Source organism: Meles meles, chromosome 21 (genome assembly GCF_922984935.1).
Source record: "Meles meles chromosome 21, mMelMel3.1 paternal haplotype, whole genome shotgun sequence".
NCBI lineage: Eukaryota > Metazoa > Chordata > Mammalia > Carnivora > Mustelidae > Meles > Meles meles.
Window position 1 is genome coordinate 32645813 of NC_060086.1, and position 27169 is coordinate 32672981.

The 27169-nt window shown below is 46.7% G+C and overlaps 1 protein-coding gene across 3 annotated transcripts in view; it reads left to right on the forward strand.

Annotated features, from left to right (window-relative positions):
- The window catches only part of PARN (poly(A)-specific ribonuclease), a 155231-nt gene extending 135164 nt beyond the window's left edge, over positions 1-20067 (forward strand). Inside the window, exons 23-24 of one of the 3 annotated variants that reach the window (XM_045993835.1) lie at positions 9764-9957; positions 19020-20067. In XM_045993835.1, the coding sequence (XP_045849791.1) occupies positions 9764-9957; positions 19020-19072 (247 nt within the window). In that variant the 3' untranslated portion in view covers positions 19073-20067. Of the gene's footprint in view, positions 1-9763; positions 9958-16053; positions 16938-19019 lie in introns of those variants that run through there. The other 2 variants (XM_045993834.1, XM_045993836.1) reach the window with 2 other exon arrangements.
- Positions 20068-27169: the final 7102 nt, after the last annotated feature.

A 27169-nucleotide genomic window follows, 5' to 3' on the forward strand; every position in this document is an offset into this window, starting at 1 on the left:
AACATGAAAGAAACTTCTCTACATCTGGAATATTTGTCTTATGACAAATATTAATACTTAATCCAAGCAATTAATACTTGTGTGTTTTAAAATCTCACTTAAGAATAACTTTTAGGGGGCACCTGGGTGGCTCAGTGGGTTAAAGCCCTGCCTTCGGCTCAGGTCATGATCCCAGGGTCCTGGGATTGAGCCCTGCATCAGGCTCTGTGCTCAGCAGGGAGCCTGCTTCCCCTTCTCTCTCTCTGCCTGCCTCTCTGCCTACTTGTGATCTCTGTCAAATAAATAAATAAAATCTTTAAAAAAAAAAAGCTTTGAAATATTTGTGACCTCTTCCAATTTTTATTTTTTTAAAGATTTATTTATTTATTTATGTGACAGACAGAGATCACAAGTAGGCAGAGAGGCAGAGAGAGAGAAGGGGAAGCAGGCTCCCCGCTGAGCACAGAGCCCAATGTGGGCCCGATCCCAGGACCCTGATACCATGACCTGAGCTGAAGGTAGAGGCTTTAACCCACTGAGCCACCCAGATGCCCCATCTTACAATTTTTAAATGATGTTTTTTGGGCGGTCGTTCAGTGCTGATGTTTTATTCTTTTAATGTTTTCTTTTAGCAAATGCCTATATTAAGTAGAGATTATTTTTTGCATGTTATTGAAATACATAATTTTGTTGCAGTGTATGATTCATAATAACCATACACTTACTATTATATCATATTTTACAAAACTAACCCCTGAAACTTTAAATATAATCCTGTCACAGAAAAGTGATTGATTGTTTATGATTATAACTCATTATTTAAAAACATGAAGTCAAGTGCTCTGAAAAATACAGAATAATTTACAGTTCAGTAATTCTGATTTCTTGGTCTCAAATTTTGAAGATCAGTAACTTTCAGGAATTTGGAAATTTTTAAAATTCCTGACAGACATGCAGGCGAAGTTAGTTTTGTCAATAAATAATTCCAAAAAAAAAACCAACAAACCTGTAACAGTTGCATAGTGGTATGCAAAAATTGAACTTCTTCCCGTAAGTCACACCATATACATAATGAACTTGAAATGACTTGTAAACTTAAATGTAACAATTAGAACTATAACATTTCTAGAAGAAAAAATAGAAAAAAAATATTAGTGGCCTTGTGCCACAGTCTAAATCATGGCACCCACACCCCCAAATTCTCATATTGAATCCCTAATCCTCAATTTGATGGAATTAGGAGATGGGATCTCTGGGAGGTAGTCAAAGTTTGGTGGGGTCATGACGATGGGGGCCTCATGGTGGGATTAGCACCCTTGTAAGAAGAGGAAGATGGAGAGAGCTCCCTCCTACTATCTACAAAACATTGCTGAAAGAAATGAAAGAAGATCTACATAAATATAAAGACACCCATACCCCATGTTCATGAATTTGAAAACCTGATATCAAGATTTCAGGGCTGACCGAAGTGATCTATGTATTCACTGCAATTCCTGTCAAAATCCCAGTGACATTTTTTTGCAGACATAGAAAAATCCATCCTAAAATTCATATGGATTCCCAAGGAATCCTAGATGGCTAAAACAATCTTGAAAAAGAACAGATTTGGGGGCACCTGGGTGGCTCAGTGAGTTAAGCCTCTGCCTTCAGCTCAGGTCATGATCTCACAGGGTCCTGGGATCGAGCTCCTCATCAGGCTTTCTGCTTAGCAGGAAGCCTGCTTCCTCCTCTCCCTCTCCTGCCTGCCTCTCTGCCTACTTGTGTCTCTCTCTCTGTCAAATAGATAAATAAAATCTTAAACAAAACAAAACAAAACAGATTAGGAGGACTAATAACACTTGCTGATTTAAACTTACTGCAAAACTACAGTAACCAAAACAGTGTGTTATTGATACAAAGACAGACATAGAATGGATGGAATAGAATAGAGAACCCAGAAATAAACCTTCACATGAACTGTCAGATCATTTTCAATAAGAATGCCAAAACCATGCAAGGGGAAAGGACAGTCTTTTCAGTAAAGGGTGTTGGGTAAACGGAATATCCACACACAAAAGAATGAAGTTGGACCCTTACCTCACACCTTGTACAAAATGAACTCCTATATCTGATAAGGGATAACTATCTAGAATGTAGGAGGAACTAAAACTCAATAGAAACAACAAAAACCAACCCAATTCAGAAAATGGGCAAAGAACTTGCATTAGATGTATCTCTAAAGATAAATGAATGGCCATAAACTCATGAAAAGATTCTTAACATCACCGATCACTGGGGAATGCATATCAAAGCCACAACAGGATAACACCTTATACCCATTAGTTTTGCTATCATCAAAAACCCAGGATAGAACAAGTGTTAAGGAGGATATGGAGAAATGGGAGCCTCGTAGGCTCTTTGTGGGAATGTTGCTGTGAAAATAGCAGGAGGCTTCCTCGAAAACTAAAAGCAAACTTACCATGTGATCCAGCAATTCCACTTCTTGGTGTACTCCCAAAGGAATGGAAAGCAGGGTCTTGGAGAGCTGTTTGGGCACCCTGTTCCTATTAGTATTTTTCACAGCTGAAGTCTGGAAGCATGGTAGGTGTCCACTGCCAGGTGAATGGATGAGCAAAATGTGGTATATCCGCACGATGAAATATTATTCAGCCATAAAAGGGAAGGTGTTTCTGACACCTGCTTCAACATGAATGAACCTTGCTTGACATTGTGCTAAGTGAAATAAGTCAGTCACAAAAAGAGACAATACTCTGTGGTTCCACTTCTCCGAGTAAGTAATACTTAGTAAGTATAAATATATTTTTCAGTAAGTAAGTATACTTAGATGAGTAAGAATCAAAGAGGCAGAAAGAATGGTGGTTGCCAGGGGCTGGGGGGAAGGGAGAATGGGGAGTTACTGTTTAATGGGTACAGGGTTTCAGTTTCGCAAGATGAAGAGGGTTCTGGAAATGGAGAGTGGTGGTGGTTGCACAACGTTGTAAGTAAACTTAACAGCACTGAGCTGTGCGCTTGAAGGGTTGACACGGCAAGTTTTCTGTGATGTGTGTTTTGCCGTGATTTAAAAAAAAACTCTTGGGGCATCTGGGTGGCTCAGTGGGTTAAGCCTCTGCCTTCGGCTCAGGTCATAATCTCAGGGTCCTGGGTTCGAGCCACGCATCGGGCTCTCTGCTCAGCGGGGAGCCTGCTTCCCCCTCTCTCTGTCTACTTGTGATCTCTCTTTCTGTTCAAATAAATAAATAAAATCTTTAAAAATAAATAAAATTTTTAAAAACTCAGAAAAGCCTTTACACAGACATTCATAGTGTTATTATTGGTAATAGCAGAATATTGGAAGCAGCCGAAATGTCCATCAGCTGGTAAACGAATAAATGAATTGTGGTATAGCCGTCCTGGGAAATACAACAACTCAGTGATGGGGATAAAATACCAGGACCGCCAGCTGCGTGGCTGGTTCTCAGGGCGTCATGCAAAGTGAAAGAGGCAAACACGGAGGATTAAGTACTGTACGATTTCATTCATGTGAACTTTCTAGAAGAGGCAGAATATAGGGTCTGCAAGCAGATCCGTGTTTGCTGGCAAGAGAATTCAGTGCACAGTGGCACAAGGAATCTTCTTAAAGGGAACCGTTCTGTGTCTTGACTGTTCCGGTGTTTACATGGTTGTATACAATTCCAGAAATTGAGCAAATGTCATTGCATGTAAAGAATGCCCTCATTTAAAAGAAAGTGGGGGGGTCACCTGTGTGGCTCCGTGGGTTAAAGCCTCTGCCTTCAGCTCAGGTCATGATCTTGGGGTCCTGGGATCCAGCCCCGCATCGGGCTCTCTGCTCAGCGGAGAGCCTGCTTCCTCCTCTCTCTCTGCCTGCTTCTCTGCCTAGTTGTGATCTCTCTCTGTCAAATAAATAAATCTTAAAAAAAAAAAAAAGGAAACTTCATGGGGCAGCCAGATTTTTGTGGTTTTACAGGAAAAGATGTTTGCAGGAACTTGTAAATATAACCCCTTAGCAACCTTTTTTTTCCCCCTTCCCTACTGAAAGGAAGAAGTTAATGGAGATAGTCACCCTAGAAGAATTTGATTTGCACTGGCTGCATTATCAGTACCTTATTGTAGCAAAATTCTGCATTTGACCTCCTAGTCATTGTGACCGGCATGCCCGGTCATTTGCATTGCCCCGTATAAATACTGATCAAGGTCTAATGTTCATTTTTGACACACCAAGTTGCGTCTCTAACATTTTATTTTTTAATTAATTACCACATCTTCAGTGGATTTAAATGTGCATTTCACATTCATTATAAAGTAGCTCACTTTGTGCATTAGAACTCTGTTTGCAGGGGCGCTTGGGTGGCTCAGTGGGTTAAGCCTCTGCCTTTGGCTCAGGTGGTGATGCCAGGGTGTTGGGATCGAGCCCCACATCGGGCTTTCTGCTCAGCAGGGAGCCTGCTGCCTCCTCTCTCTCTGCCTGCCTCTCTGCGTACTTGTGATCTGTCAAATAAATAAATAAAATCTTAAAGAAAAAAAAAAGAACTCCGCTTGCAAAACGAGCTCAGATGAATGGGAGGTTGTTTTGCCTGATTTTCATTTTGCCCTTCGACATCAATCTGTGAGAGAGAGAGAGACAAACCAAGAAACTGACTCTTCACTGTAGAGAACAAGCTGCTGGTAACCAGGGAGGAGATGGGTGGGAGGATGGGTCAGGTAAGGGGTGGGGATTAAAGAGTATGCTTACCATGATGCAATAAAATAAAATAAAATGTTAAAAAAAATAAAATCAGTCTATAGAGGAGTATCTTATCAGCGTGTGTGTGTCAGGAGTGTCCATACATAGATGCACACACACACGCAGCCATACCGTGAAAAATGTACAAATAGTAAAAAATTTAAAGCCATTACTTGATGTATCTGGTTTTCCATGTATAATAAAAATGGGTTTTGATCCAAAACTGCTTTAGGTAAATTACACGGAGTATAGTCACAGCTTTTATTTTTATTAAGGGAGTGATAGTTGAGAAAATTTTATGTTGACATGAATATTACATTTATATACATATCTAAACATATGAAATGTATTTGTTCCACACACATCTGAGGGCTTTCACAGGCAGGACATCCAATAAAAAACAGACCTTCTTAGGAAGCAAGAGATTCTTATTTGAGAGTGGAAACTACCAATTAGGAACTAGGAAATATGTTGTAAATTAATTGGAAAAATGTATAAAAATGCTTTCTGTTGTTAACACTTTATTTTTTGCTTTCTCTTCCTGCTTCCCCCCCCCATCTGTGTACACACACTCCATATCATGCTTCCTCTTTTCATTTTTTCCTTCCTCCCTTCCTTTCTTCCTTCCTCCCTTCCTTTCTTCTTTCCTCCCTCCCTCCTTCCCTCCCTCCCTTCCTTCCTTTCTCTCTTTCTATCTCTTTCTTTCTTTCTAGAGAGGGAGGTGGGGGCGGAGACAGAGAGGGAGAGAGAGAATCTCAAGCAGATTCCCTGCTGAGTGCCCAGACCCAGAGCTCCATCACGGAGACCCTGAGATCAGGACCCAAGTCAAAACTGAGAGTCGGGTGCTCAACCAGCTGAGCCGCCCAGGCACCCCACTCCCTCTCTTTTTCTCTCCTAGCCCCCCAACATACTTTTTTCCCCTGAACCACCTGAAAGGGAGTTAAATAATCATGGTCCTTTGTCCCTCGGTCCACTAAGTAAGGGTATTTCCTTACACACCTGTAGTACAGTGACTAACCGTAGTATTTACCATTGATATGATGCTCTACTGCTCGTATCCACATTTTAGTATCGGATCTCATATTATCTGCATCACTGCCCCCCCCCCCATTATAAGGCCCAAGCTGTGGTAATGTGTTGCATCCAGTTTCCGTATCCCTTTAGTCTCTTAGGACCGTGACATTGTTGAGGAACACCAACCCCTCCTCCACCGCTCTTTTTCAGTAAGATATCTTCCGTTTGGGTTTGTCTGATGTTTCTTCATGGTGACATTTCAGTTCCACAGTCCTGACTGCAGTGCAGGCCCTGCGCATGGGGAGACGCTTCCAGACCGTGCAGATATCCTCCTCACCACCAGAACACCCCCCATGTGGAGCAGCTGCCGGCGTGTCTGCCTCAACCATCCTTCATGGGAGGCTTGCACAGGGGTTGTCTGCCGGCTCCGTTTCTCTTCCGCATTACTGATTCCTAGTCAGTATCCCGCTGCAGGAGCTCTTCCTTCTTCCTCCCTCCCTCCCTTTGTGTTATATAAACCCATGGATTCCTATTTCTTCAGGAGTTCGGAACCTGTTACTCCCTCTTACTTGGGCGCTCTGATACCTGGCCGATGAGAGCCCTTCCCAGCTGGGCCTCGGTCCTTGTAACACGCCTCCCCACATCTTCAGCACTTTCCTGCTTTCTCACTTTGCAAGATGTTCCAGGCTCATCTCAGGCCTCCAGTGACCCCAGCTGTGGAATCAGCCAGTTCTTCTGGAAGCCCTGGGTTTTGTTGTTGTTGATTGTTGTTGATTTTTTTTAAGTGGGGTATTAGAAATTAAGATGTGGACACCAGATGTGCTCACTGCTACTGAGATTTCTTTGCTTCTACGCCGTTTCGGTGGTAATGCTTGGATATACGCACATACGTCCCCCAAATATGAGTGCACGCATATACACATACTTCTTTATGTTTAAAATCATGAGTCTAACGCTGTCTCCCATTTCATTTCATCTCCACAGGGTTCTTCCTTTTCTCCCCACACCCCAGTATTGGTGTGTCTGGCTTCCAACATCCGCGTGTTTACGGCTTTGCCCAGTACTGAAACACATCTCGGTATTTTCAGAATTGGCTCCACTCATTCAGCAACAGAAGCAAACTCCTGAAGACCTCAGGATTTGAGTTCTTCCCCCTTCCTTACTGAAGGTGGCAAACACTGAGTTTATAAATGGCTCTTTTGCACTTTGCTTTTTTCCCACCTTGTGTTTTTGTGGGTTTATTTGTTTTTTACTAGAAATCATTCTCTGTCTGCTCTTTGAGATCTCCATTCTCTCTTATAACGGCTCAGGACTTCCCTGATTGTACGTATCACAGTTTATTTAACCAATTTCCCATACCTCGACATTTAGGCATTATATTTTGGCTTCGCGGTATTTTGTAATTTCAGAGAAAGCTGCAGTGAATTACCTGCGCGTATGTATTTTGTCATTGGTGGGCCTGTGTCTTTCATGTTCCGAGAAGTGTGACTGCGGGCTCAAAGGGTAAATAAATACCCGGTTTTGTTAGATGTAGCCATACTCCTCTCTCTAACAGTGAGTTCATGGCTTTGCCCTGACTCTCTCCGGTTTGAGAGTTATTTGTGTATCAGGGACATTAACCTTTTATCTGTGATCTACGCTACAGATACATTTTCCTGGTTTCTCATTCGTCTTGTGACTTGGCTCATCTTACTGCCGTGCAAAAAAAAAGTTTAGGAGATCAAACTGGTACTTTTTTTTTTTTACTGTGTCTGGAGTACAAGTCATAGTGAGAAAGCCTTTTTGTACACTCAGATTTTGGAGGAATTCATCCATGTTTTTTGGTTGTACTGTAGAGTTTCATTTTGGGCATGTAGATATCCAATCTGTTTGGTGTTTACACTTTTGTACCAAGTGAGGAATTTGGGGTCTAATTTATCCTTTTCCAGTTATCCTGGCACTATTTCTTTAAAGTTAATCTTTGTCCCAGTAATGTGAGATACGACTTTCATCGTACACTAGATTTCTATATGCAGTTGGGGCTATTTCTGGACCTTGTCTTTCTCGAAGTCCCAACTGAGTTTTCATTAAACATTTACATCTCAGAGGCTACGAGGCTCCAGGATTTACAACACAGAGGAATTTTTAGGCCTGTTCCCCTTTTGTGGTGGAACAGTGGGTCCTTATTATTTTTTTACACTTTTTGAATTTTCCAAATTTTCAGAAACCAGCCAAAATTATTTTTGTCTTTAAGAGGACTGTTTTAAGGGTAGGGTGCCTGGGTTGCTTCCGTCTGTTAAGTGTCCCAGCTCTTGATTTTTGGCTCAGAGTCATGAGAGGGAGTCCTGTGTCTGCTTGAGATTCTCTCTCCCTCTTCCTTTGTCCCCCCCTCAAATAAATAAAATGTTTTTATTTTTTATTTATTTTTTTTTAAGATTTGATTTATTTATTTGACAGACAGAGATCACAAGTAGGCAGAGTCAGGGAGAGAGAGAAAGAGAGAGGGAGGAGGAAGCAGGCTCCCCGCCAAGCAGAGAGCCTGATACGTGGCTCGATCCCAGGACCCTGAGATCATGACCTGAGCTGAAGGCAGAGGCTTTAACCCACTGAGCCACCCAGGCACCCCTATAAAATGTTTTTAAAAAGAAAATTTTTTGAAGGTAATATCAGTTTTTAAGCAGTAAACTTTCATACGCATTTTTAATAATGCCCCCTAAATATTACTTATCCCCCCTTTTCCTTGTGTCCCCTCAATAAAAGAGGTGTTTCAGAGAAGTATATATGATATATGTGGAGAAGAGGACAGGTGAAGGGCAGACCAGCCAGTTATAAGAGTCCATGTGTTCTGCCTCCTGTGGCTTTTAAGAACCGCCAGGAAAACAGTTTATTCTTCTTCTTCACATGAGTGAACAGGTATAAAATACAGAGATGTGAGTGCAGGACTAAATGGAGGAATTGGGATGACTGGGAAGCCAGAGTTTTTTTTATATGTTACATTATAAGTTTTCACTTCCTTGAAGAGGCTTAAACAAGGGTATACACGCTTTCCCTCGCTCCCTTACCACCCCTTCCCTGTACTCGAATGGCCTCCCTTAGGTGGAATGACTTGATTTTTGGATGTTTCTCATAACTTGGGGGCTATCATAAAAAATCTATTTATAAGACCCATCTAGAGGAGACAGGACTCACATTGGCCATGTGGTCTCTGTTCTCATCAAGTTCTATTTCGGGGAACATACTTTTCCTCAAGGAAAAAATCAGGACATGTAATTGGGTTTAATTCAACATGTTACATCCTATGAAGCTTTCAAAGTGAAGCCGGGTTTAATTATAAATTTGACAAGTCACCGTTTTGGAATAGAACTCTGTGAAGGTGGGCCACGCCCTGTCAGTGTATTCCGATGACGAGCAACGTGATCGCTGACACGCTCCAGCGCTCGTCTGTTGGGTTGTGTGTGCGTTAGGCAGTCGTGAGGGTAACAGCGCCGTCTTCCACTTCGGAACCACCAGGAACTCTTCTTTTATTCTGGCAGCTCTTCTGCTGTAGTAGCTCCACAAAAACAGAAACCAGGAATTTTCTTTAAAATTTGGTGCTTCAGGGGCGCCTGGGTGGCGCGGTGGGCTAAGCCTCTGCCTTCAGCTCGGGTCATGATCTCAGTGTCCTGGGATGGAGCCCCGCATGGGGCTCCCTGCTCGGCGGGGTGTCAGCTTCTCCCTCTGCGCACCCCCCCCCCACTAATGCTTGCTCTCTCTCTCTCAAATAAATAAAATCTTAAAAAAAAAATTTCATTTTTGGAAGCACTGAGAAGAGCTCAGATTCGTCTATGTCTCTACACAAACATAACACAGAACTTGCTTCTGAATAAGCTTGTCGCCCCGGGAAACCTTCAGACTTCGGTTCTTTAAGGTCTTTAACAGTTAGGTCTTTAACTGTCACGTACAGGTGGCAGGCGCCCGTGTTGTTGGCTGCTAGTTAAGTGGTAACAGGCTTCAGAGTCCGAAGACATTCTGTAGGCTAGTGTTTCTGTTACTCTCAACACCTTTCATGTCGTTCCACTGTGTGTGTTTCAGTGTTACAGCCACCGGCGCGGTAGAAAAGAGAAGTCTGAGTCCCAGCCCAGCAGAAGCTGACTTGGAGGCCAGAGTATCGGGGGAGATTTCTGACGCCGAGCTCGAGCAGACAGAGTCCTGTGCAGAACCCGTCTCCGAGGGAAGGAAAAAGGCCAAGAAATTAAAAAGAATGAAGAAGGACCTTTCACCAGCAGGTTTGTAGAAGATCTCAGTAGAGTTCTGGATTTGTGTACTCTTTAATGCTCTAGAAACTCATAGTTTGCGGGGAGAAATGATGACGGGCCTTCGGTTTGGTGTCTAAGCCCATGTCCAGTAATCCCCCCCTCCTCCAACCAACCCCCTTATCCACGGTTTCCCAGAGTCAACCCCAGTCTGGAAGCAGGGGATCCTTCTGTCATACTATCACCAGAGGGTCACTGGTCGCCTAAGGCTAGATCACCATGCGTTTGTCATTCCCCTCTTTTGTCTTCTCCCGGGACACTTTATCATCTCACAATCAGCTCAAGAAGGGTGAGTCCGGGACAGTAAGAGCTTTTTGAGAGCAACCAGTTCACACGACTTTCATGACGGTATATTTGTTGTCGTTGTTCTCGCTGGTTATTAGCTCTCACTGATCTCTTACTGTGCCCCATTTATAAACTCAACCTAGTCACAGCTGTGGATGTACAGGAAATAATATGGAGTCTGTGGGGGCCGGTACTACCGGAAGTTTCAGGCACGCACTGCGTGTTTTGGACTGTGTCCCCTGCAGATGAGGGGGACTGCTGTAGTTTTCCACGGGACCAGATGCTTTTTAGGATCCATTTAATTTAAGGAATCCCTAAAAAGCCCTGTCTCTTGATAGAAGAGGGCCTGGCAGGGGCCTTCTCAGTTAAAGATGGTTGCTCCATTTTGGTAATGCTCCCCCTCTCCTCCATGGTTTAGAGGTTTTGCTGATGTGTGTAAGTAGCCTTCGTATCTTAAATGTGCATGTAAATTTGCACAGAGCCCTCCTCCTACACACGTTATTTTCAGTGGCAGAGTTTTCACTGTTCCCAGCAAAATTTTGCCAGGCAGCCTGGTTTTCTCTGTCATACGCAGAATTACATAAGGAGCAAAGGAAACCAGAAGTTACCTCGTGTTGAGAGCCTAGTATGTGCGAAGAGCTGTAGTGGGAGCCTTCTCTTCTCACAGAAGCCCTGACGTAGGGGATTACCATCCTGTCTTAGGGACACAGGTGTCTGGCTCAGAAAGGTTTAGAAACATGCGTAGGTCCATATAGCTAGCACCAGAAGGTTAAGTCTGGACCTGCCCGAGGCCAAATCCCACACTCTCTCCATCACCCAGATGCCACTTGGGGGCGGGGCGGCCCATGACCAAACTCAGACCCTCTGTGGCAGGCTCTCTACACTGCTGGACTGCAACGTGAGGGGGTGGTCTCAATGGTCGGCCAGGCCAGTTCCCTGCTTGGGAGATCCGGTGGTCACCTACCAGGTCCCACAGCTGTCACGGGGACAACAGTTACAGCCCTCAATGACTGCTCCTTGCTCAGGGCCGGGCGGGTCATTTCACACTGGGTGGGAGTTCTTTCCTTTAAAGTTCTGAGGTGGTCCTCAAGGTCTGTTCACAGTTAAGAGATTGCAGGCCTGAAGGGTAACGTGACTTGCCCAAGGTCACAAGTTCCTTCAGTCTGTCCTGCAAGAGAGCAGGTGTTCTCCTGCATGGTTCCGCCACTGCCTGTCTGCTCGGGATAAGCCTGGAGGGCCCCTCTCCTTTATCTCGCATCATGCTGGTCTCCCTGGCGAGCAGAACCAACAGTCAGATCAAAGGAAGGTGTAGAAAAGCCACAGAACTTGATTCATACCCAAGCTAAGAATTCACTATGTTTCAAATTAATTCTGCCTTTTACATGTGGCCTGAGCTGAAGGCAGGGAGTTTTCTGAATCTCATTGATACTAATGAAACCAAAGAGGCAGCAAAAGTATTGCATATGCTTTTAAATGTTACTCTGAGGCGTAACTTTATCTGAAAACTCAAACTTCTTGCTTGAATCCCGGACTGTTTCTTTCCACTGCCTCCTTGAATCCCACTATTCTCCTTGACTGGGTGCCTCCCTTCCGTTCTCTAAATGGAGCACTGGAGAAGGTTTCATTCTGTAACACCCTTAGTCTTCACCTGTGATAACCTTCTCACCACGGCAGCATCGTGTCTGCTCAGCCAGCCTTCATGCTCAATGTCGACATGACTTTTAGAGTTCCCGGCTAGCGTGCTGGGGGGTGGGGTCCTCTCTTGTCTTCCTTCCCTTCCCACCTCAGTCTCTCCTGAATTTTTCAGCTTATCTGTTAGAGCTCCTGCCCAAGATGACAGGTACTTTCCCCCTCTATCCCAGCATAATCTTACAGGTATTAACATGAAAATACCTAATAATAGACTGCCTGAATAGATTAGCTCCTTTTATAACTTTCATCATTCTGAGTGAAAACTTTCTGTGAGTTATTTGGGATTTTGAATGTATAATCCTGTCATTAAAATAGGTTTTTATTTTCCTCCCATTGACAGTAAAGCTGTCACGGCCTCAAGATTTGAGCTAAAAAAGAAAAAAAAATGATAGATTTTGTACTTCTTTGTCAGTCCCACTAAAGAGAAAGAGAGAAACATCTTGACAGCTTTTAATTGAATCAGAGAATTGAGCGGATGGGGCTTCTGGAGCCCATTCACCGAGTGAGGCCTTGCAGCAGCGCAAAGCTAGAAGTTTCACAGGTCCTTCTTGGCTGTGTTATTGTAAGCATTTAGCGCTAATATTCCCAGCAGATTGTCGGGTGAGGTCACCAGGCTCTGAGCCTGTGGTGTTGACCAGTTTTGACTGCTCGCGGATTGTCGTAAGGTCCTATAGTGAGTGAGAATACTAAGGTCTGGCCCTCTGTAGGGTCTGTATTAAGCACTCAAGAGTTCAGAGGGTTCCAGGAGCTGTGACGGCGCTGGTTGGGGTGTTGGCAGCAAACGGGTGGGACAGTTTGGTAGGGCGTGGGAAAGTCTGACCTGCAGAGACAGGTTCTCAGGCGTCCTGTCTGAGCTCTCCTCCTGGACTGAGTCTCTTGGCAGGGCCGCAGGTGATTCACCAAGGTGCGTTGGGCCGGCAGAGGCATGAGAAATATAAGAGACACTGTTTGACCTGGGAGGGAGGTTTCTGTTCTCCCAGGAGGAAGTCGCAAAAAGTAGGACCGTAGAATATTGTGTATTGTAGCCATCCAGGGACAGTTGGTGCTCAGTAAATCCCACACATAACAGTGTCGTCTGTCTTAGTTATACATTTTAATATCGAAGATGCATTAAGAGCTCCGTCCTAGACCCCTTCGCAGCTAGCAGAATGACTTAAATTGCAAAAGGAATGACTGTTTCTTGAGTTTATATCCTGTAGCAGGCATTGTGCCCGGAACCTCCTCTACTGTCTATTCCTTATGAAAACCCAGTCAAGAATAGATACCAGTATTTCCAATTTCTGGAGAGGAAACAGGTCCAAAGAATTCAGACTGGCAAAGTCCAGTATAACTGGTACTGGGGGCACTGGGGAGGGCGGTCTGATCTAGAACCCCCACGTTGTACCACTCTGCAGTATGTGAAATTGATCCAAACTTTAGAAGAAACAGAGGACTCTTTACATAAAGATGGCATTTCTGGCAGCCGGTCAAGAACAGGAAACAGTTGCCAACTTGGACTTGCTCGTGATGAAGTCATGGGACCCAAGCGACCGTTCTCTTTCGGAGTTTACTATGTACATATTATGTACTTTGCAAATAGTTTTCTCCTAAGTGTTGTTTCTGTCCAGTGTCCAGGCTACAAACATAGAACATGATCCCATTGCTTTTCTGTTTAGTAGGATTAGCTAAATTGGTGGTGCTATCTACTTTTCCTGGGGGGAATTCAAGGTACGTTCTCAGCTCGTAGGTAAAGAACCAGAGTTCTCTGTGCCATTCGGGCTGCACTGAAGTACCCCTAGGAGATATTCCCAGACAGGGTTTATTGGATGGGTGCCCATAGCACGCTCGTTCTTGCTGATGAGTGAATTGTGTTTCAGTATCCCGTCACTGATCAGACTGACCAATCTCAAAATATCGTCAGATGGTCCAGTAGCCAGAGTTCTCTCAGGCCCAGTTAGCTTTGGCAGAAAAGTGCCCAAGATGCCGACGATTCCTGATGATTTTTTGTGTCATGTCCTACAGAGGCTGCTACAGGTCTCTCCCACCTTACACTGAAAACACAGCCCAGTAGACCTTAAAATGTTTGCCAAGAACCAGGAGTATCATTGGAGTCTTGAGTAATCCGTTGTACTTTTCAAGCTTCCATCCTTAAGGTTACAGTATGAAAATTTAGGACCTGAGCAGCGGTCTGCAGTTGCCTACCATCCTGGCTCAGGAAGTATAGGCAAGGAACTTTCGAAGCCCTCAATTAAAATGTGGCTGACAGGGCACCTGGGTGGCTCAGTGGTTTAAGCCGCTGCCTTCAGCTCAGGTCATGATCTCAGGGTCCTGGGATCGAGTCCCGCATCGGGCTCTCTGCTCGGCAGGGAGCCTGCTTCCCTCTCACACTCTCTGCCTGCCTCTCTGCCTACTTGTATCTCTCTCTGTCAAATAAATAAATAAAATCTTTAAAAAAAAAAAAATGTGGCTGACAGCCTCCGTGTGGCCTCTGTGCTGTGTGGTGGCCAGTCTGCTGCTCAGTCCTTGTTCCCCTGGCAGCCCTCCACCCCGGGAAGCTCTGCCTTCTTGGTGTGGGAAACCGCCCCTTTACCAGGCCCTCTGGAGCACCTCCCAGTTAAATACGTCTGTGTAGCTCCCCCCAGGATCTTTCTCACTACAGATTTCCACTCCAGAAAATGATACAATGGCAGATTTCCAGTGTTTGAGATGCTGTCCTGGATTCATCCAAGGGCAGAAATGTCTTCCCTCGCAGAATCTCTCCCTTTCAGCTCTGGACAGAAGAAAGGTAAAGAAGCCCAAACGGTCACCTTTTGCGTTGACCACTTTTTCCTTTCTTTTGTCGTTTTGTTAATAAAGATAACATGCTCACTTTAAAAATCTATAAAATGTAGAAAAACAGAAGAAAATCAAACCCCGTGGTTGGCTGATAATCCGTTAACAGGTGTTTTTAGTCTGCCTGTCATTTTTATACATCATGGACATCATACTTCATAGTCAGTTTGGTATCCTATTCTTTCTCCATTAAAAAAAAACTCCTGGTCAGATTTTTATTATCACCATAATATTTTACAGTAAAATTTTGTTGGATCTTCAAGCAACATTCCTAGTATCTTTTGTAGGGTCACCTTTATTAAGATACAGTTTACTTACAGGAGGTCGTCGCTTTCGGGTGCCCAATTTGATGAGTTTTTGCAAATGTGTACAGCCGTATGACCATCATTATAATCAAGAGAGAGAATATTTGTATCATTCCAGAAGATTCTCTCATGCCCCATCCCTCCTCCCTCCCGTAGGTCCTGGCAACCACTGATGTGCTTCTTTATTAATACATTTGAGAATTCATTTCGCTGTTTCAGTACCAGTTCCTTCTTACTGCTGAGTAGTGTTCTGTTTTATGGAGGTATCACTCTTTATCCATTTTGTCGGTTGGCATTTAGGTTGTTACCACTTCTTAGCAACTAAGAATCAAGTTGCTGTAAGCATTTGCCAACAGGTTTTTGTATGAACTAAGTTTTTGTTTCTTTGGGGTAAATACCAAAGAGTGGAATTGCTGGGTCACATGGCAAGTGCATGTTTCCCCTTCTAAGAAATGGGCTCAGTGTTTTCCAAGATGGCCGTGCCGTGGTGCATTCTCGCCGTTGGCGGGCGAGGCTTCTGGTGGCTCTGCATCTTTACCAGTGTTGGTACCAGTGGTCCCTTTTAGCCATTCCATTGGGCCTGTAGTGGTGTCTCATAGGGCTTTGACTTGAGTTTCCCTAATGACTAATGACACTAAGCATCTTTTGTGTGATTATTTCCCATCCAAATCTCTTCTTTGGCGGAATGTCTTTTCGAATCTTTTGTCCATTTTTTTCATCGAGTTGTTTGTTTTCTTCTCCATGAGTTTTGAGAGTTCTTTGTATATTCTGGATACCAGTCCTTTTGGGTATTTTGCACATTCTTCCAGACTCTGCTTTTCTTTTCACTTTCTTAATAGTAACTTTCAAATAGTAGAAGTTTAAAATTTTACTGAAATCCAATTTATCATTTTTCAGATTATGGCTTTGCATCACATCTAAGAAATCTTTGCTTGACTCCAGATTTACAGAGATTTTCTCCTGTGTTTTCTTCTAGAAGTTTTAGATTTTACAGTGAGATGTGCAGTCCATTTTGAGGTAATTTTCGCATATGGTCCAAAGTACGCATTGAGAGCCATCCTGACAGGAAGCAGACGTCCTCAAATATTTGTTTAAAAAGAAAAATTGTTCCAGAATAATTCTTTGCCCTCAAGCTCCCTGGAACACTGACCTAGCTCCTTATCCACCAGCTTTGAAACTGACCCTTCAGTCTACAGCACTCCCTTTCTGGAAAGTGCTGGAAAGAACACCAGCAGTGACCTTCAGCTCCCTCTGGTCTGGATCTCCTTTAGATGGTTCTTAACATTCTGGTTCCTCTGGACATACTGTTGCTCAGCAGCTGCACATTTCAGGTAATGAAAACTAGGATCATCTTGACAGCAGGCTGTTAGCTTCCTGGAGAACAACTGTATTCAGTGTTGGGCCACCTTACTGCTAACGGGAAGGGACCTGACATCCACAACAAACTTGGCCGTGTGCTAGGGACTCGGCCGTACCACCACAGGCATGTGCGGCAGGAAGTAGTACTCGGCACCGCTGAGAGATGAGCTGGGGAGCGTTGTTCAAAGCCATACAGCCCGTCAAATGGCCGAGCCTGGCTCGCTCATCCAGAGCTTCTGCACATTCCGCTGTTTCTTCACGGAGTCACTTCCTATGCGCTTGCCGGCGCGCCGCCACACCCGCACACGGTCCCATCCAGCGGACAGCAGGTGCTGTCATAAGTACGCCAGTGCACTTACTCTCAGCCATTTAGCTTTTTTGTTGGTTTGAGTTCCCTCACAGCTAGTTTGAATCTGTTTCACTTCCCCACACTCAGCATTGTGGCCGTTACCTTTAAAATGGTAAATACCTTTAAAATTTTAAATACCTTTAAAATTGGTGGGGCGCCTGGGTGGCTCAGTCGATTGGGCATCTGCCTTTGGCTCAGGTCATGATCCTGGGGTCCCGGGATCGAGCCCCGGCATCTGTGCTCAGCGGGGAGCCCGCTTCTGCCTCTGCCCCAATTCCCCCTCCAGTCATGCTCTGTTTCTCTCTTCCTCTCAAATAAATAAATAAATCTTTAAAAAAGACAAAGCAAAGCCTATAAAACAGCTAATTGGCTGCTGTGATGTTTCTCTGATATGTAGATTATAAGAATGCCCTTATGGGTGTTTCTTTTCCTCCCAGCAATCAGGTATTGTATGAATGTGTGTGATTGAGAAGGTCAGGCCTGTGATGTCTCTTCCTAGCCCATCTGCAGGATTTTACTCGCTCTGCAGAGGGGAGTGTCTGAGTGTTTTGTTCTTTAATAACCTAACTGGATCCCGGGAGTCTGTCACGTGGGAGCAGCTCGTGTCACTCTTCACTGCCCAGGAGCCATCTCAGTCTTTGCTGGGAGTGCCAGCAAAGCGGTATGACGCGGGACAGAAGCCTCCCTAAGTGTCCCTTCCCCAGTCTTCTCATCCTCTCTGTCTGGACTTCATCTCAGTCCGTGATCACCCATGGGAATTCTCATGTTGGCTGAAATCCTGTGTTATTTCGTGTGTTCAGACCCAGTTATCTTTAGACATTCCTGCCATTGAGGTGGCCACTCTGGGCTGAGTGATTTCCTACTCTGCAGAACCTTGCACCTCCTCCAGTTTTAAAAGTTACCATTTTAGGCAGCAGCCGAGCCCTCTCCCCCTTTTGGAATCTTGGAGTGTGAGCAGCTGGGGTTAGCTTTGCCGATTTTCCTGGCCAACCCTGCTTAAGTCAAAAGTAATGCACGTCGCCACCCGTGCAGGAGCGCCTGGGCTGTCACGCTTTCCATCGTGGCCACTCTCTTCCCTGACTTAATTCCCCTGTGCTCAGCTCCGGACACGGCTGGTCCAGGCCCTGACCCGACTGTGCCGCTGCTGATACGGGGAGCTGCGTGAACGAAGCAGAAGGTCTTCCAGCTTCTGGGTGAAACTGTTTGTAGCTGAAGAGACCTGTCAACACTTAGCCGGTGTTGCTGAACTCTGAAACGGCTGCATGCTTCTTCTTGGGTCCCTTTGGGGGGTTTCTGAACCCCCCCCCACCGGTCAGCTTCTCTGAAAAAACCACCAGCCCCTTGGGTTTCTCTTCTGCGTGCTGGTACAGAGCACCCAGCACAGAGAAACCTGGAGCCCCGGGATGCAGCAGGGCTCCGGATGCTGTGGAAGGATCCGGTTCCCCCTCAGCCTCGCACTGGCTGTGTATCTGGCCTCTCTGAGCCTGTTCTTGCATCTGTAAAATGCAGATAGTGATACCACTATGCCGGGTTTTTTCTTTTAATTAATTTATTAATTTGAGAGAGAGAGCGCGCATGCACACACAAGCAGGAGGGGCAGGGGACAGGGAGAGAATCTGAGGCAGACAGACTCTGTGCTGAGAGCATGGAACCCGATGTGGGACTCGATCTCACGACCCTGAGATCACAACTTGAGCAGAAACCTAGAGTTGGACGCTTAACCGACTGTACCCCTCTAGGTGCCTCAGACTGCGCTGGGCTTTTATGAGGATTAAAGGAACCGAGGGACACATGGCTGGCTCAGTCGGTGGAGCATGCGACTCTTGATCTTGGGGTCTTGAGTTCAAGCCCCCCGTTGGGCATAGAGCTTTCTTAATTTTAAAAAAAAAAAGGTGAAATGAACTGGGTGCCCATTGTGGTGGCTAGGGGACAATACAGGATGTGCCCCTCCCCCCGCCGCCCGAGACATAGGAGCACATCCACATTTTAACCCCCAGGAAGTAAAGGGAGGCATCCAAGCAGGGAGACATGTCTCTGATCCTCCATGGGACATTTCCGTGGGGTCGCCCCTGACTGCTGGATGCTGCCGCCCGTGGGCAGGGTCTGTCTGTGGGCGTGCCCTGCCCAGCCTGGCCCTCGGCCGTGGCACTCTGCCCGGCGCTGGTCGCTCGGTCCCCTGGGTGCCATCCTCTCCTTGCTCACCGAGTTTTGTTTTGTCCACCTCCCGCCCCCAGGAGGCATCCCCGACAGCCCGGCCAAGCTCTTCGAAGTCCCTGACACGTGGTAACCGAGGCCGGAGGGAAACACAGCGCTGGGGCCGTGGCTGAGGCGAAACCAGCCGGCACATTCGGAAGCCATACTGTATTTAATTTAATAAAACGTGGTATGGGAGGGGCTGGAAACCAAGTATGCGTCCTGGAAAACAAGCAAACAAACCCAGTTTTTATTTTTGTGGCCCTGTCTCTTCTCTTCCCTTTCAATGTAAAGTGTCTGCTGCCACTCAGCGGGGTCGTAGGCTGTCAGGAATGTGCCCATTCACCCGTCGATCCTTTAGTCGCTTGCGCAAAGCCCCTCCTGCCATGAACGTACGCGTGTTTCAGAATCCACCAGGCAGGAAACGCCGGCTGTGAACCAGGCAAAACGCCGACATTCTCGGGCGCTGTGGTCATGAGTTTGGGGTTGAAGTCCTCCCCGCTCCAAGGGGCTCTCTTTGGATGCAGGGGCCTCCCTGGTCCGCGGCTCATCTCGTCTCCCGATGGATGGAGAGCCCACTGGCATCTGCCTGCTTCCCCCTGCATCTGCCGGAAAACACGGAGCGCTCAAGCCTGCGTTTCCAGAAGGAAACAGTCTCCCGCGGTCCACCCGTAGGGGAGCATCACCTCTGCCTTGGCCTTTGGGCCGTATTTATTTAGAGTCCTTTTCCCCAAGATGTGAGTTTCTCATGGCAGACTGTATGAGTACGAAAAGTTACTTTCTGTTTTTACATGTAGTGGTGCGCTCTCTTCCCCACATCTCAGCCTGCTCATCCTGTGTGTGTGTGTGTGTGTGTGTGTCTGGGGGTGAAGTGGCACATGTGTGCGCGTGTGCTTGAAACCACAGAAGATGCGTACCAGCCCTTCCTCTGTTGACACCGACCCCAACAGCGACAGAATTTCACGGATCTACGTCAGTAGGTCTGCTTTATAGAGATCATTGTTAGATACTGAACATTTTTTGTATCATGGAAATAAAAAATGAAACATGTATTTCCGAAAGATGAAAATTAAAGGAATTTTCGTAGGATTCTGGTGTGGTTTTTCCCCCCCTTTTTCTTGTTTTTGTAAGTGAATGACGAATTTGATCTTTACATGGATATGTTTCTCTCGAAAGATCACCCCTAAAAAGCGCTGGTAAGTCACGAAGCCTGATGTTCATGAATTTTTCTTTATTCTTTTTTTTAACCTCTGACCCCTATACCTTCATGAATGAGTCAGCTGCGGGGAGCTGGAGTTGAGCCCCATGGAAAATGACCGCATAGGAGGGTCCGTATCCCCGTCATGGTGGATGGACTGGAGCCCTTTGGGATCCGTGGCGACTTGCATATTCAGATGAGTGAGACGCTCACTTTTCCCAGCTTCGAGCCTCTGAACACTTCCCCTCCTCCCCCCGACCTAGCAGTCTGTGGCAGAGTTGCAAAGCCAAACCCTTCGGGAATGAGCTCCCCACCCCTTCCTGAGCTGTCCCTGCTGGAGACTCCGTGGGGTGGTGCTCAGGGAGGTGGAGACAGACGGAGGCCAAGGGTTGCAGGGCACTGCTGATCTGGTGCTGAGTCATTGAAACCTACGGGTAGAAACAGCTGGTGTCCAACACCCTAACAACTCAAGCAAGAGGGAAAGCACGCCGCAGGCTGTAATGGGCGTGGAAACGCAGAGTCTCTGGTGGTCCACCACCTTCTGCACGGTGCAGGGTCGCGGTGGGAGAGCCTTGTGCCCTCAGGGAATGAAATTCCACCTTGTCCCCCAAAGCCCAATTCTCCCTGGTGAGAAAGCGTCTTAGGGGCGTCTGGGTGGCTCAGTGGGTTAAGCCTCTGCCTTCGGCTCAGGTCATGATCCCAGCGTCCTGGGATCGAGCCCTGCATCAGGCTCTCTGCTCAGCAGGGAGCCTGCTTCCTCCTCTCTCTCTGCCCCTCTCTCTGCCTACTTGTGATCTCTGTCTGTCAAATAAATAAATAAAATCTTTAAAAAGAAGAAGAAGAAAGCGTCCTAGACACATACGGGTTGTACCTGTGTCTCCTGGACCAGGGAGGGGGGTGGGAAGAGGGCTTTCTGGAAAAGAGGCTTCTTGGCATCCCAGCTCCAGCTGGGGCTTCTCAGACACATTATACATGCTCTCCGAGCCTCCATGACCTCAGTCATGAAACCAGGACGGTAAACCTGCCCCACAGAGGGGGTGCAAGAACCAAATGAGATCACAGGAAATGCCCAGCATACGCAAGCGCCCAGTAAATCTCAGTTACAGTTGAAGATCACGCTCTTTTTTTTATTTTATTTTATTTATTTGACAGACAGAGATCACAACTAGGCAGAGAGGCAGACAGAGAGAAAGGAAGGGAAGCAGGCTCCCCGTCGAGCAGAGAGCCCGATGTGGGGCTCGATCCCAGGACCCTGGGATCATGACCTGAGCCAAAGGCAGAGGCTTTAACCCACTGAGCCACCCAGGCGCCCCGAAGATCACGCTCTTGATCTGAAACCCCATTTGTATCTTCCGTCACCTGGAGCTGATAACAGGCATAGTCACACAGGATTGGGCTGGGTGGCTCAGTGGGTTGAGCCGCTGCCTTCGGCTCGGGTCATGGTCTCAGGGTCCTGGGATCGAGTCCCGCATCGGGCTCCCTGCTCAGCAGCGAGCCTGCTTCCCTCCCTCTCTCTCTGCCTGCCTCTCTGTCTACTTGTGATCTCTCTCTGTCAAATAAATAAATAAAATCTTTAAAAAAAAAAAAAAAAAAAAAGAATTAATTACCTGGGGGACCCCCTCATCCGCGTCCACACCCCTATTTTCTTCCCAGCTGGATGAAATGACTCAAAACGGTTGAAGTGGGTTGTCCGTCAATCGACCACACACTCACACACACACACACGCGCGCGCGCTTTCTGGATGCCTCTTGGGGCATAAAACCCTAGGATGGGCTTTGGCTTTTTGATGCAGAGGCCCAGGGGCTTATGTTGAGCATGGAGCTGTGACTACAGGTTCCTTATACACCAAGCCAAACCTGGAGGCGGGTTTGGAAGTGGGGACCTCAGTGTTCCCTGCAAATCGTTCTGTGGTCCTCTGATTCAGAGCTGGTGTGGAGACTGGGTGCTATGCTCTGTCCTTTCTTATCACTTTGAATTCACCACGCCCCCAATATTTTATTGTGAAAAGTTTCAAACATGCAGAGAAGTTGTAAGGATTGTTCAGTGAACAGTGAACACCCATTTTCCAGCACCCCCCGCCGATTGCATAGCCCCCATTTTGCTGTATTTGTACCATTACTTAACCAGCCGTCTCCATCCATCAATTCAGCCTTGCTTGTGATATATTTCTTTTTTTTTTTAAGATTTTATTTATTTATTTGACAGAGATCACAAGTAGGCACAGAGGCAGGCAGAGAGAGAGGAAGGGAAGCCAGCTCCCTACTGAGCAGAGAGCCCCATGCAGAGCTCCATCCCAGGACCCTGGGATCATGACCTGAGCTGAAGGCAGAGGCTTTAACCCACTGAGCCACCCAGGCGCCCCTTGTGATGTATTTCTAAGGGAGTCGTAAACATGGGCGCCCTCCCTTACCACCTACTTAAGTGTGCGTGCTGTTAGCCGGAGTTTAGTATGTATTTATCAATGGCGCTCCATGGCGATAAAATGTATAGCGAAATGCTTAAATCTTAAGTGTACCAATTAAGAAGTTCTGACAAATGCAACTGAACTATCAAGATACAGAACAAAACCGTCACCCCCAGAATATTCTCTTCTGCCTCTTTGGGGTCAACCCCAACCTCACTGCCACCCCCCAGGGGCAGCCATCATGCATGTTTTTCACTTCATGAGTCTGACCTGTTCTAGAACTTCATGGAAATAGAATCATGAAGTGCATGCTCTCTGGTGAGGCCTCTTTCTCTCAGCACGATGTTTTTGAGACTCACTCATGTTTGTGTGTGTCAGAAGTTTTCTTTCTTTTTTTTCTTTTTTTTTTTTTTTTGGTGTCCCCGTGCGCATAAACCACAGTCTGTTTGTCCATTCTCCTAGCTGGTGGACACTTGGGCTGTTCCCAGTATGGGGCTACTGTAAGTAAAACTGCTAGGGACATGCTAGAAACTCCCAGGTCTCTTTCTAAAGTGGTCATATGGTTTCCACTCTCACCAGCAACACAGGAGAGTTCTGGTAGTAGTGTCTTAGGTCTCTAGCCCTCCTGGTGGGTGTACACTGTATCGCACCGCAGTCTCCCTTTGCATTTCCGTGATGATGGATGATGATGTGCTTATCGGCCATTTGTATGTACGCTTCTGTGAATTACCTGTTCATTTCTCCCGCCTGCATTTTATTGGGTTGTGTCTCTGTTATTAAGTTGTGGATGTTCATTATATTTTCAGATACCTCTGTCTGACAATGACTTTGCAAACATTTAGTCCCACTCTGACCTGCTTTTTTTTTTTTTCCTTCTAGGCTTCACTGAGATACAATTGCCATATAGCATGATGGAAGTTTAACACGTACAGTGTGTTAACCTGATACACCCATACACTGTAACAAAATAACCACTGGAGTGATAGCCAATAAGATCATCACATCACAGGATCACTTTTTTTTTTTTTTTTTTTGGTGGTGAGAAAACATTCAGGATCCAACCTCCTGGAAACTTGTTTATTTTCTTAACAGTATTTTTCACAGGGCAGAATTTTAGTTTTCTTTCTTTCTTTTTTTTTTTAAGATTGTATTTCTTTGTCAGCAGAGGGAACAGCAGGCAGAAGGATAAGCAGACTCCCCACTGAGCAGGGAACCCCTCCCCCCACATCAATGGGGAGCTCGATCCCAGGGCCCTGGGATCATGACCTGAGCCGAAAGCAGACCCTTAACCGACTGAGCCACCCAGGCGTCCTGTGAATTTTAGTTTTAACAAAGTCTATCTTGTGCATTTTTCCCCTTCCTTCTTGGGACCCATCCATTCGGATGCCATGCCATATTTCTGTCCTTTCTAAGAAACTTCCACGTTATCCCAAGGTATTTTTCATGTTTCATGTAGAAGCGTTAGAGTTCTGGGGCTCATGAGTCAATCTGTGATCTACATTGAGCTAATTTTTGCTTGTAAGGCGTGAGGTGGAAGTTGAAGTCTCTTTAATCCACGTGGATATCCATTACTTCAGAACCATTTGTGAAGACCTTTCCAATCGGGTTGCTTTGGTGACTTGCGCAAAAATCTGTTGACCTAATAGCAAGGGTGGGTCTTAGGGTGTGTGCTTTTATTGTTCTATTTTTTTTAATTTTTTTTTTATTTTTTTAAAGATTTTATTTATTTATTTGACAGAGAGAGACCACAAGTAGATAGAGAGGCAGGCAGAGAGAGAGAGAGAGAGGGAAGCAGGCTCGCTGCTGAGCAGAGAGCCCGATGCGGGACTCGATCCCAGGACCCCGAGATCATGACCTGAGCCGAAGGCAGCGGCTTAACCCACTGAGCCACCCAGGCGCCCCTATTTTTTTTTTTTTTTTAAGATTTACTTATTTATTTTAGGAAGAGTGGGGGGAGGAGCAGAGGGGAGAGAGAATCCTCAAGTAGCCTCTCCACTGAGCCCAACACGGGGCTCGATCCCGGGACCCTGAGATCATGACCTGAGCAGATGGTAGACACTTAACTGACTGAGCCACTCAGGCTTCCCAGTGTGTGTACTTTGTGTGTGTGTGTGTGTTTTTGTTGTTTTGTTTTTTTAAGATTTTATTTATTTATTTGTCATAGAGAGAGCACAAGTAGGCAGAGTGGCAGGCAGAGACAGAGAGAGAAGCAGGCTCCCTGCTGGACAAGGAGCCTGATGTGGGGCTCCATCCCAGGACCCTGGGATCATGACCTGAGCTGAAGGCAGTGGTTTAACCCACTGAGCCACCCAGGTGCCCCCAGTGTGTGTACTTTTAAAGGGAGCTCTTAACTCTGGCTGAACAGTAGCACAGAGAGGGGCCCATCCTTTCTGCGTGTGCCCTTCCCTTGACGCAGCCGGGAACATGCCCTGACCTTTGGTTCCTGCTGAGGCCGGGCCACTCTCTCCTGACCCGGGAAACTAGTGAGTGTTAAAAATAGTGCCATCTTTTCGGATGATTTGTTTTTTTTTTTAATCTCACGACTTAAGTTTCATGACTTCAATTGAAATCTTTTTTTCCCCCCAGTGATTCATGGGGTAAATCGATGCGTCTGATTTTGTCGAGGAGGGGAAATAGGATATGTGGAGGCCAGGCCGTGTTTCCCCGGGGCTGTGGGCCACCCTGTCCTCCTGAGTCATCTGGTCCCTGATGAGAGCGGTTCCGTCTGTCTTCTGTTGCTTGACTCTTGGCGCCTTCGCTTTCGGCTGGACAGTGGACCTGGTCGGTGTGGCTGTGCCTGCGGAGAACATTCCCAAAAGCTGAGAGGGGCATTTAAGATGGAAATGGATTAGATAAGACATTTCTGTCAAAAAAGAAGGGATGATTTAAAAGAAATAGCCCCCCCCCCATTTGGGGGAGAGGCAGTGTGCTTTAAATTGTGTTTCGGAAGACACAAGATCGAACCTCCGCCCTGCCTATTTCTTTTAAGTGAGAACGCAGGGAAATACTAGACCAGAAAGCCTGGAGCCAGAGAACCTGGCCTGTGTGTGTGTCTGTGACTCATGCATACACAGAAGCCCTGTGGGCCCGGCCTCTTATTCTCAGCCCGCAGAATCTGGAAACCCAGCACTGTTCCTTTGACTCAGGAAGGGCTGATCGTCCCGGCAGCTGGTCCTCCATTCGCGGAATGGGGCGCCGTGCCTACAAGTCACCTTGACAAATGATTGTGGCCCCAGGAGCTTAGGCTGCGTCGGCGTTCAAAGGCTGTGTCTATAGGGGGAAATGGAGGTTCCTTGGGGATGTTTTGGTTTTACCATCCCTAGCATTCTGCGTGGTCCAGCTGCACCTGCTCTTGGTGGGGACTGAACTAAGGCGCCCCCCGCCTCATGGAGCCTCAGAGCCTTCGCTGTCCTCCCCTTGAACATCCGCTTCCCCCACTTAGACTTGGAAGCCTTTCCGCGGGCAGCCGGGCTTGAGAAACCACACCAGGGAGGCAGCCCACTGTAGGGCTCGGCGTCGACACCGGGGGGATTGCCCAGACCCAAGCTTACCCACCAGGACCAGGATGGCAGCTCAGTTTCGGGTTCCCGTGGGTCAGGCTGGACCCCCGCCAACCCCTCCCAGATAACAGGTCTTTGCCTATCTGGCTGCCATCATTCACTTACACGGGAAGAAGCAAGAGTCTCCTCCTTGGAAACACATAAGCCCTGCTCTCCAGAACTTTCCATTTCAAAGTCAGCTCCTCCTGGAGGATTCAGTTCTGGCTCTTTGAAAGTAAATTTTCTTTCTACCCCAGTCTGGTTTTCTGTAATAGTAACGGGACATGGGTATGAGGAACGTCCTTTCTTCTAAGGGCTTTGTGATGTCTGGACATATAGGTAGGTGCCTCATGTTCCCCTGAAGATAAAACTGAGGTCCAGGCCAGCTGGGTAACTTGCCCTGACGTGGCAGAGCTGGAATTCAAACCCCAGGATGTCTGACTTCAGTGCCCATGTGCCTAGCCGAGGCTTGACCCTGCCGTATGTCCTTAGGAAGGGCATCACGTGGAAGGAGGATAAAGCAATGACAGGGGTACGCGTGCCAAGGGATCTGCTGTCTCGTCCATGCACGGCCTGTATGCACCCAGAGTCAGGGCACTGGCGTGCGGCCAGATTATCCCCACTTTTCACCCCTCGTTCTTCCATCCCCAGCTCCAGGAATAGAGACGTCTACACAGACCGGTGATCATAAGACTTTGTCCGTATCTTAGACAACTTCTCAGGGGACAGCTTCCTGGAAGAGAGATTACAGCATCCGGGAGCAGAAGCATCATAAAGGCTCTGCCTACGTGTGGACAAAGCGATTTCCATTTGGGGATCCCACCAAAGGCATCCACATTCGAAGCAGCGGTGTCCAAAGGCCCACCCACCTAGGGTGCCAGCCAAGCATTCTGCTTACAAAGCCCTGGGGGTGGGGGGGCGGGGAGGGGGAAGCCACGCCCTGGTCCCTGGTCTTTGAAGCTCCGTGTTCCCAGGGGCATCTGCAGCACCGGAGAACTTGTTAGAAATGCAAATTCTTGGACCTCACCGCAGTCCTACTGAGTCACGAA